The sequence below is a fragment of the Polypterus senegalus genome, chromosome 2 (assembly GCF_016835505.1).
Source record: "Polypterus senegalus isolate Bchr_013 chromosome 2, ASM1683550v1, whole genome shotgun sequence".
Classification (NCBI taxonomy): domain Eukaryota; kingdom Metazoa; phylum Chordata; class Cladistia; order Polypteriformes; family Polypteridae; genus Polypterus; species Polypterus senegalus.
The window spans coordinates 274,597,624-274,609,744 of record NC_053155.1 but is presented as its reverse complement, the minus strand read 5'-3'; the positions used below and the strand labels follow the sequence as shown (position 1 = coordinate 274,609,744).

At 41.1% G+C, this 12,121-nt stretch overlaps 1 protein-coding gene across 2 annotated transcripts in view; it reads left to right on the top strand.

Moving 5' to 3' along the window:
* pcyt1bb (phosphate cytidylyltransferase 1, choline, beta b) overlaps window positions 1-12,121 on the top strand; it is a 98,763-nt gene that overhangs the window by 73,158 nt on the left and 13,484 nt on the right. For both annotated transcript variants that reach the window (XM_039745605.1, XM_039745604.1), the window contains exon 6: window positions 4,957-5,099. In XM_039745605.1, coding sequence (XP_039601539.1) covers window positions 4,957-5,099 — 143 coding nt within the window. The remainder of the gene's footprint in view (window positions 1-4,956; window positions 5,100-12,121) is intronic.

Here is a 12,121-nt window from a genome sequence, read left to right as displayed (position 1 = left end):
TGCTCTAGAGAGGAAAGGAATGGAAGTCAGTAGAAACAAGACAGAATACATGTGTGTAAATGAGAGGGAGGTTATTGGAATGGTGAGGATGCAGGGAGTAGAGTTGGCGAAGGTGGATGAGTTTAAATACTTGGATCAACAGTACAGAGTAATGGGGATTGTGGAAGAGAGGTAAAAAAGAGAGTGCAGGCAGGGTGGAGAAGAGTGTCAGGATTGATTTGTGACAGGCGGGTATTAGCAAGAGTGAAAGGGAAGGTCTACAGGATGGTAGTGACACCAGCTATGTTATATGGGTTGGAGACGGTGGCACTGACCAAATAACAGGAAACAGAGATGGAGGTGGCAGAGTCACAGACTTTAAGATTTGCATTGGATGTGATGAGGATGGATAGGATTAGAAATGAGGACATTAGAGGGTCGTCAGCTAAGCTAAGCTGTCATTTCTTCCAGTATCCCAAACAAGTGTACCCAAACTGAAATCAAACAAATCATCAGAACCAGATAATATTTACCTTCGAGGTCTTAAGGAGTTTAGCAAGTATGCATATGAACCCTCAATGCATATTTTTAGGAAATCACTGTGCACTAGGGAAAATGTGAGGGACTGGAAATTCCATCCATCCATTATCCAACCTGCTATATCCTAAATACAGGGTCACGTGGGTCTGCTGGAGCCAATCAGGGTGCAAGGCGCCAGCCCACTGCTGGACACACACGCACGCGCATATTCACACACACCAAGCACACTCTAGGGACAATTTAGAATCGCCAATGCACCTAGCCTGCATGACTTTGGACTGTGGGAGAAAACCGGAGCACCCGAAGGAAACCCACGCAGACACGGGGAGAACATGCAAACTCCACGCAGTGCCGCCCAGGACTGGAAAATGACAAACATTATCCCATTATTAAAAAAGGGTAACTGGGCAGATCCAAGCAGCTATAGACCAGTAAGCTCAACTTGCATCATAATAAGGATAAGATTGAGCAACACGTGGCATGAATAGGAGTTTTATTGAAGTCAGCATGGGTTCAGAAGAGGGAGGTCGTGTTTTACTAACGTGCTGGAATTCTATGAGGAGGCAAAAAAAGAATACAATCAAAGTGGCGCATATGATATTATTTATCTGGACTTTCAGAAAGCACTGCATAAAGTGCCACATGAGCGGTTGGGCATCAAACTAAAAGAACTGGGAGTTCAGGGTGATATTTTTAATAATAATACATTTTATTTATATAGCGCCTTGGCCTAGACACAGGAAGCAGAGGGTGATGGTGTGAGGAACCTCATCAGAACTGGCCAATGTTAAGTTTGGTGTTCCCCAGGGGTCAGTGCTTGGGCTGCTGCTATTCTTAAAATATATACATGTAAATGATTTGAATAGCAATATAAGTAACAAGTTCATTAATTTGCAGATGATACCAAGATAAGTGGATTGTCAGATAATCTGGAATCTGTTTAATCATTAGGATCTGGACAGCATACAGGCTTGGACAGATTTGTGGCAGATGAGGTTTAATGTCAGTAAATGTAAAGTATTACCATGTAACAAGTAAAAATGTTAGGTTTGAATACACAATGAGAGGTCTGAAAATCGAGTGTCCACTTTATGAGAAGGATTTAGGAGTCATAGTGAACTGAACGCTATCAACATCCAGACAGTGTTCAGAAGCCATTAAGAAGGCTAACAGAATGTTAGGTTATATAGCACAATGTGTGGAGTACAAGTCCAAGGAGATTCTGCTCAAGCTTTATAATATACTGGTGAGACCTCATCTGGAGTACTGTGTGCAGTTTTGGTCTCTAGGCTACAAACAGGCCATGGCAGCTCTAGAAAAAGTTCAGAGAAAAGCAACTAGACTCAGTCCAGGGCTACAGGGTATGAGTAATGAAGAAGGATTTAAAGAGCTGAGCCTTTTCAGTTTAAGCAAAAGAAGATTAAGAGGTGACTTGACTGACGTGTTTAAAATTATGAAGGGAATTAGTACAGTGGATCGAGACTGTTATTTTAAAATGAGGTCATCAAGAACACAGGGACACAGTTGGAAACTTTTTAAAGGTAAATTTCGCACATTGGGAAGTTTTTCTTTACACTGAAAATCATAGACACAAGGAATAAGCTACCAAGTAGTGTGGTAGACAGTAAGACTTGAGGAACTTTTAAAACTCAACTTGATGTTTTTTTAGAAGAATTAAGCAGATAGGACTGGCAAATCAAGCTTTGTTGGCCTGTTCTCATCTAAACCTTTCTAATGTTCTGAAGTGTGCATTAAATTAACTAAGTAGTCCTGTTAACCATGTGTGCTTATATCCAAGTCTGACTTTAAATGGACTGATGTCTCATGTTGATTAATTCATATCTTGAGCTAGACATCCTAGAATATAGTAGGCAGCAACTACTCGTGAAGACTTGCATGAAATACTCAAGTTAATGATGGAGGCCTCTTCCTTCATATTGCTCTGGAAATCCTAACATGTTCTGAAAACTCAAGGTTATTAGACCTGACGTCCCTGCATGGCAGAATTCTCATGTAATTTACCAGTGGACTTAACTGCAGAATTTAGTGGTATAGAAATCATAAGGTGATGTTACATTCCCAATTTGTAATCTTATGTAATTTGGAAAAAAAAGTGGGTGAAGAAAAACTGGATGTATGGACAGTTGGTTAATGAAGGCAGTTGTCCTCTCCATTATAATAAAAATGCATTACCACAATAACTCTTATGCATGTATAAGGATACAGGCAAAAATCATGTGTTCAGTAGTCTTAAAAGCTACTGTGAAAAAAAGGAATAAGAGAACAAAGCAGATGATTGTTTGGGAAAACCTTGTTTAATGGCTGGTTGGAGCCACAGGGCACCACCAATACACCTGGCAGCAAGAGATTCTACATGAGGTATCTCCATGTGGTCATCAGTTGGCAGAGGGTCTTGGGTGTTAACATAGTCTGGTGGGCATATGAGACAGACCAATAGTTGGAGATTATCAGGGTCATGGATCTTCTTCTGGATTAGCTGCTTTCAGCTTGTGGTGAAGAACCAGACATGACTTCCTTAGCTACCTGTCCCCCTGCGCTCACATTAAATCGATCTTCATGCAAGTGGCAGAATAGTCACATGTTGGACACTATATATAAAGTATTAAACCAATTTAAGGGTAGCACAGTGGTACATTTAATTGCCCAGGGTGTAAGGTTCTGTCTGCACTACTATACTTTTGTTTAAAATTTCGCCTTTTACCCACACTACCCTGGTGTTTTCAATTTCCAAAAGCCAAGATTTTTGAAAACGCAATCCTGAGCCATAAACTACTGAAACTGCAGCCTCACTGTTAATGGTTTGGAGAACAAAAAACAGTTTTTTGAAAATGCATGCTCTAATCGAGCTCTGGTTTGTTCATGCTTATTATGGTTCCCTTTCTCTTTCCTTGGATTCTGCTCATTGATTGGTCACGTATCAAAGAAGAGAACCATGTTCCAACATAGTGAACATAGACCCTTCTAAGCCTGGTATTTTGGAATATGGTTTTCTTCTTCCATGAAGAGTTGCTTTCCTTGGCGCTTGTTGTGTTGCTCATCTGTGTGGATCTAAATTGTGTTTTGTGTAGTTTGACTGCTGCATATCTGTCACTACAGTTACCGTTACCACACTTTCAAGGATGTTTCTGCCAATTTGCGCATGCCTAGTGTAGACGAACATCCACATCATGTGCATTGCGAAGTGTCCTGCGTTCGAATCCTGGCCCAGAAGGTTAGCAGGTTTTCGGTTTGTGAGTGTGATTTTTCTTCTCACATTCTAAAGACATGCAATTCTAAATTGGCCTTATATGAGGGAGTGTGGCAGTCCATCCTACGTTGGAGTGCTGACCCTGCAGCCCTGAACTAAATTAAGCAAGGGCTGCAATAGATGGATGAATAGATTAAAGCCATTTGATGAGCTTACTTATTGCCGTGAGCCTAGGAGGCAGAGCTTTATAACACCAACTGCATCTTTACACAGAAAGAGCTCTTCAGTAAAACACATTTTATGGTTTAAGAAACACAAAAAACAAAACCATTGCAAGAAAATAAAGAAAAAGATATGATTCCTCACACTTCACAGGCAGCCAAAGCAGCAGTGCTGTGATAATAATGATCTGCAGTCTTCTTCCAAAAAAGATTTTGGCTGAGGTGCCATTTTTTAAAGACCATGACTAATTGGTATTTTCTTGGCTACAGAAGCACCCGCCAACTGTCTGTCAGCTCCCAGCTCACATGCTGTGTCTAAAGGTCAAGGAGAAGCAGGGCAGCACCAGTCGTGCTTCATCTCTACAAATGTGTCAGCAAATCTAAGTGGTGACTGTTCTATAGAGAGATAACTATCACTTTTCATAACCTTTCCACCATTTACTTTAATCTTTAAATATGTGTTCCACAACAAAATAACAGATACATGATCGTTATTTTGGAAAAAAAGCAGCCAAGCGGTGCCGAGGCAAAGATTTGATTCTGGGTTTGCATGCCTTCTGTGTTAAGCTCCATATGCATGGGTTGCCATCCTTCTGTCAGGTCAGTGTGCAAGCCTGGTGCCCCCTGCTGGAGTATTCAGTCTCTAGTGTATAGGCTCAGATACTCTAGGACCCTGAACTGGTAAGAAAGTACACATAAAAATGCTCTGTACCCACATTCTATAGCAGACATCACATCAAGGGGCTTACAATTAATTAGAGTCTATTTGTACCATAATTTGAGTATAGGCAGGAAAAGTGTTTGCTTAGGGACCCAGAGATGTCAGAGGTGAGGACTGGACTGAACTGGCAACCTTGGAGTCCAACACCTTAACAACAGCAGTACAATGTCTGCCAAATCAGAAATGAAACAAAAAAATGAAATGGGTGAAAAGTGCCATTGTTTGTTTTCTTGCAGGAAATCTTTCACAAGAATGTGATAACCAGTTTAAATTTTGCTATCATCCAGGTATGTTTGTGCCGACTCAAAGAACTGAAGGCATCTCTACATCTGATATAATAACAAGAATCGTAAGGGACTATGATGTGTATGCTCGTCGCAATCTACAACGGGGATACACAGCAAAGGAGCTAAACGTGAGCTTTATAAATGTAAGTAACTGCAGAAGCAAAGTATCACCATTGCTTTATCTTACTTCTTTATATAAGTAATTGATGTTTATGTCTCTTTATTTTATGACTTGGAAACGTACTGTAAATGCCATAATGAACAATGCACTTGGAATTTCATATTTTTCCATATACTTTGGAAATTGTTGTGATATTTGGACATACTAGTCAAGTTGGGGAGCATGCACCCACTACACAATGAAACAACTCGGGATCCCAGTTGGTAACCCCCCAGGCAGACGAGTGGTCCAGTCCCACCCTCCAGAAATGACCCTTTATTTGCTGCAGCCACGTGTTACATGGGCGAACCCTTGGCCTGGACCAGCCACTCAGGTCCCCAACAATGAGGATCTTACGAGCTGGATCATCCTCGGGAAACGCGCCACATGGCCGTAGTGCCGTAACTGACGCTCCCTCACAATGCAGGTAATGTGCCTCATTTGGGACTCCATGAGCAACCGCTCATTCAGTACAAAGTCAAGGACTCTCTGAAGTATCAAAGTACCAAAGGAGTCCAGATGTTGTCTCAGGTCACTGGATAGCGTCCATGTATGTCTCGCAACCATATAGAAAGACAGAAAGCACCAGTACACTAAAGACTTGGACCTTCATCCTTTTGCATAGATATCGGGAGCGCCACACACCCCTTTCCAGTGACCTCATGACCCTCCATGCTCTCCCAATCTGTCTACATGACTTTGGACATACAAACTCAAAAAATTCTACAAAATCAAAACTTGCCCTTTAAACTCAAACTAGACCAAGAACCATGTTATGATGAGCATCACACCAAATGGTGAAATGGTGTGATATCTTTAAACAGATAAACAAGGCATGGAATTCCCTAGCATGCCCAGAAGTAGGGCTCACGTGCATGTGTCTACAGCCCCACTCCAATTCCTCTCCAAATTTTGCATATTTGAATATGCAAATCAATATAACTAGCCTCTTGTTAAGTGTTTTGTTAAAAGACAATGGCAAAGGAACACGGGGAAAAAAGAAGAACTTCAGCAAATGTGAAGTCGAGGCAAGAAAAAATTTACTATTTGTTGTCTTAAGCAGGGGTAACATGAATTGTGTGCAGCTGCCATTGTTATAGGCTCTCCTGCTATAGATGTAATGCCAGCTCATTCTTTTGGTGATACATCCCTGGCTCATATAACTTATCCAGCACCATTACAATAGCAATGTGCATGCATTTGGCCATTCCGATTATATTTGGAAAACTGGATGTTGTCTTTTTTTCCCAGTTCAGCCACAGTGTAAGAAAATTTTATCTATCTGGATGACAAGTGGATAATACCATCAGCTGGCACGGTGCGCCTCAGTGATTTTTCTGAAATACCTGATTGGTCAGCAGGTTTACACTGAAAAGCTCCTGTGGCTAAAAACCCAGATTGGGCAGAACTAAAATTGGTAGAGTATAATTCTTCAAAGTCTGCCTTTGTAAAGATGGTGCCAGTTCAGGACACAGCTCCTAGAGGACAGCTCTTGGAAATTGAAATCAAATTAGAAGCCACTCATCATCATATAAATTCGCACTCTCATCTAATTCTTCCATTTGCAATGTTTTCTAACATTGCTAAAGCAGCTATGGTAGTTGGAATAGTTTGGCCATTCTGTGCACTATTATATATCGTTACAGAATGATTACAATCAAGTGAATTAAATTTGGAAATGATAGCACAATTAATTTTGGTGTACCAGTGTCACTGATGTGACTCTGAAAAAAAGAAGACCACACAGAAAGTGGCACTGCTTTGATGCTGGGTGCCGCCAGTTTACAAAACCAAGCAGAAACATGCATACGCATGGTGTGAGGCTGCCATGAAAATGTGTGCGGCTTTACTCCAAGTTTAACTTTCATACATCTCAAGGTGAACAAGGAAATGGGCACACACAACAGATTTGTGTGCATACACCATTTAAACCTGAGGCCAAAGGAGCGGTTTATACTTCTTATGTTTTTTTTAATTATTTTTTAAAAATATTCTCTTGACCCCATTAACATATCAGGTGACCGCCTTATTCAGAATATGTGACATGGAAAGAAGGGTGATGGGGTGCAAAGTGCAGCACTCCATCTTCACCAATAACTATCCAAAGTACAAACTACTAACATATTTGGAAGATGGAATCAGAGCTTGTGATCATCCAATCAGGACAATTCATCCCCTGAGCCCCACCCACAATAGTTCCTGTATGAAAGAAAAACAGATATATTGGAGTAAAAGCTAACAAAGATACCAGGAACCACAAATTGGCCAAGTTCCTGTGGTGGAACTGCTTCATAATTTCAAGAGTCTCTAAAAGGTCTCTGGTTCCTGAAAAAAGTTCCTGCAGTGGGAAGCGCCCAACGTATTTTATTGCTTCTAGTGACTCATCTAGAGTAAGTAGAACTTTTTGGGCAACACATACTTGTGTTTTCAACTTTTATTAAGTAGTGGTCTTCAAAGAAACATTGATAAAAGGATGTAAACGCAAATGCTTATGTATGGTCAGAAGGTTTGACTATTTGACGATCCTCTGGATTGTCGCCGTGCACATGTGTCCCTGGGGCATTCTTACATTCAGTATCCTGGACTTCTTGCCCAATACTGACATGATGAGCTGTAGCTGCCCGTAACCTTGTACAAGCAGATGTAGAAAATGAATGAAAAAGCATAATAAAAAATAATAAAATCACTTGACATTTTTAACCTTCCCAATCTAGTTCACAGAGGTGGTTGGCCCACACACTTGCACTAACACTGGTGCCAATTCAGTATCACCAGTTTATGTAAAAGCATGTAGACAAGGAAGGAATGTGCAAACTCCACAAAGATATTATGTGGGCCCAGGATAAGAAACCAGGACACAGAGTCTATGTGTGCAAACAAAGTTAGAGGAAGGTCTATGCTAAATTGGGGAGAATGTGCACACTCAACACAGGCACAGCCTCATTAAATTTTGAAAATGTGGGACAGCAGTGCTAACCAGTATGATCCTGTGCTGCCTGACACCAGTTCTGCGCTTATAGAAAGGGACAACAACCTCCCTGATCTAAAACAGGACACCCCTACCCCCTCTAGCTGCAGGGTTTGGTTTCACCTGTAGAAAATGGAGACAACCATGACTGAATTTTGCTTGAAAGTGGGTGGAAAAATTAGCCGGCTCATTGAGTGTCACCTTTCTAAACCAAACCAACTGCAAAGGTCACAGGTACTCTTGTTAAGCTGGTCTGACAGACAGTAAGCGTCTTATTACATAAATACAAAGAGGACTGTTTGATTTATGTTAGGTAGATTGCCCAGAGGGGACTGGGCGGTCTCGTGGTCTGGAGCCCCTACAGATTTTATTTTTTTTCTCCAGCTTTGGAGTTTTTTTTGTTTTTTCTGTCCACCCTGGCCATCGGACCTTACTTATTCTATGTTAATTAATGTTGACTTATGTTTATTTTTTATTGTGTCTTCTATTTTTCTATTCATTTTGTAAAGCACTTGGAGCTACATTTTTTTGGATGAATATGTGCTATATAAATAAATGTTGATTGATTGATTGATTGATTATTACGATGAACAGTCAAAAAGTCTCCTAAAAAAACTCTATCAGACATATACAGTAAATGTGTGTTGCCTGTGCAGGTGTTTTAAAAATAAACATAACTTGTTGCAAAGGAACATCAATGGGTAAGTGGTAGAGGTGAATGAAATGTTGTTGCAGGTGCTGTGTGCACTCTTTTGTTCAGCATTACAATAGTGTAGGAGTCAGTTTAAGCTTGAAAGAACTGGCAGCTATAGTCGTGAAAATATGAAGTACAAAATATGCACTTGAAATAAACGGTGTGTCACACTCAGTCAAAAACTACTGCTGTTAAAAGAACTGATAATGAAGAGCTACATGGAGTGCAGATATCAGTGCTCAAAACACCAGAATCAACAAATCTGCCCAGCGACACCAGCAAATGCACAGATGAGGCTGCACCACATCCAACTTCAGACTGCACATCTAAACTAATAACTAAAGAAATGTAACCTTACAGTCTAAATGGAAATACAAACATGCCATGCTAGCATATAGCCGCAGTGTTTTAACATGTTGTATATTCATAGATCACAATGCTTATCTAAACTCGGTTTGCTGTTATGTCATGTAGTGATGGAATTGTTAAAATGACAGAAACACATCATAGCAGACAGAGGCACTTCTTAAATATGTGGAGCCAGGTAACTGTCTGTCTGTCTCCACTATGGCAGCTCTCATCACAACATGCAGATTATTAACTTATTATTCAGTTAACTTGTGCTACTGAGCTCCATAATGCATAACAGCAATTTTAGGTTCTAATTTTCTCTCAGTGTCAAGTCTTTTGTTTAGTAACTTTTGCTCTCTCCCTGAAACCCCAGTGGTGGTCTATAACGCATGGACTGGAGAAACTGTAGGCAGGTGTTTTAGGAACAACAGCACAGTATTTCACCGCCATTCACTACACACTTTTTAACGGGTTATCCCCAGATGTGTGAAAATCACTTCAGGTCCCGCGAGAGTACAGTGCATCCGGAAAGTATTCACAGCGCATCGCTTTTTCCACATTTTGTTATGTTACAGCCTTATTCCAAAATGGATTAAATTCGTTTTTTTCCTCAGAATTCTACACACAACATCCCATATTGAAAACGTGAAAAAAGTTTACTTGAGGTTTTGGCATTTTTATTAAAAATAAAAAAACTGAGAAAGCACATGTACATAAGTATTCACAGCCTTTGCCATGAAGCTCAAAATTGAGCTCAGGTGCATCCTGTTTCCCCTGATCATCCTTGAGATGTTTCTGCAGCTTAATTGGAGTCCACCTGTGGTAAATTCAGTTGATTGGACGTGATTTGGAAAGGCACACACCTGTCTATATAAGGTCCCACAGTTGACAGTTCATGTCAAAGTCAAAGGAATTGTCTGTAGACCTCCGAGACAGGATTGTCTCGAGGCACAAATCTGGGGAAGGTTACAGAAAAATTTCTGCTGCTTTGAAGGTCCCAACAAGCACAGTGGCCTCCATCATCCGTAAGAGGAAGAAGTTCGAAACCACCAGAACTCTTCCTAGAGCTGGCCGGCCATCTAAACTGAGCGATCGGGGGAGAAGGGCCTTAGTCAGGGAGGTGACCAAGAACGCGATGGTCACTCTGTCACAGCTCCAGAGGTCCTCTGTGGAGAGAGGAGAACCTTCCAGAAGGACAACCATCTCTGCAGCAATCCGCCAATCAGGCCTGTATGGTAGAGTGTCCGGATGGAAGCCACTCCTTAGTAAAAGGCACATGGCAGCCGGTCTGGAGTTTCCCAAAAGGCACCTGAAGGACTCTCAGACCATGAGAAACAAAATTCTCTGGTCTGATTAGACAAAGATTGAACTGTTTGGTGTGAATGCCAGGCGTCACATTTGGAGGAAACCAGGCACCGTTCACCACCAGGCCAATACCATCCCTACAGTGAAACATGGTGGTGGCAGCATCAGGCCGTGGGGATGTTTTTCAGCGGCAGGAACTGGGAGACTAGTCAGGATAAAGGGAAAGATGACTGCAGCAATGTACAGAGACATCCTGGATGAAAACCTGCTTCAGAGTGCTCTTGACCTCAGACTGGGGCGACAGTTCATCTTTCAGCAGGACAACAACCCTAAGCACACAGCTAAGATATCAAAGAAGTGGCTTCAGGACAACTCTGTGAATGTCCTTGAGTGGCCCAGCCAGAGCCCAGACTTGATTCCGATTGAACATCTCTGGAGAGATCTTAAAATGGCTGTGCACTGATGCTTCCCATCCAACCTGATGGAGCTTAAGAGGTGCTGCAAAGAGGAATGGGCGAAACTGGCCAAGGATAGGTGTGCCAAGCTTGTGGCATCATATTCAAAAAGACTTGAGGCTGTAATTGCTGCCAAAGGTGCAGCGACAAAGTATTGAGCAAAGGCTGTGAATACTTATGTACGTGTGATTTCTCAGTTTTTTTTTATTTTTAATAAATTTGCAAAAACCTCAAGTAAACTTTTTTTACATTGTCATTATGGGGTGTTGTGTGTAGAATTCTGAGGAAAAAAATGAATTTAATCCATTTTAGAATAAGGCTGTAACATAACAAAATGTGGAAAAAGTGATGCGCTGTGAATACTTTCCAGAACCTCCAGTTTCCAAATCTGTGAGTCATTCTACCACTCATTAACCTAATTTAATTAACTACTGTAGGTGGTCACTTTTTCTCTTCTTGTACTCTACATTCAAAAAAGCACTGCAGTGTCAGGGTTTCTTTTTTATGAGACATTTAGAAATATTTGTATTTTTGCTATACTTTAATAATGAAATTCCACATCCACTAACATAAATTAACGAAAACAAATTAACATAAATTATTAAATTAGTTAAGTAATGTTATTAGTGGGGCGGCACGGTGGTGCAGTGGTAGCTCTGTCGCCTCACAGTAAGGAGACCCAGGTTCACTTCCCGGGTCCTCACTGCGTGGAGTTTGCATGTTCTCCCCATGTCTGCGTGGGTTTCCTCTGGTTTCCTCCCACAGTCCAAAGACATGCAGGTTAGGTGCACTGGCAATTCTAAATTGTCCCTGGTGTGTGTGTGTGTGTGTGTGTGTGTGTGTGCCCTGTGGTGGGCTGGCACCCTGCCCGGGGTTTGTTTTGTTGCCTTACGCCCTGTGTTGGCTGGGATTTGCTCCAGCAGACCCCCGTGACCCTGTAGTCAGGATATAGTCGGCTGGATAATGGATGGATGGATGTTATTAGTAAATAATGACTGAAACAATTGGAAAAGCAGAATGAAAATCTTAATGATGATTAAAATCTTAAAAGAAAAAGTACAAAATTTATTCTCAGTCACATACCTAAATGTTTAGCATATTCTAAAATAAATTTAACAAATTTAGATTTGTAATTTCTACATTAAATGAAAAACAAAGAAAGAGGGAAATAATAACTTGTTGAATCAGGCTATGAATCCACTTAAAAACAAGTGGGTGGGAAACATAAACCC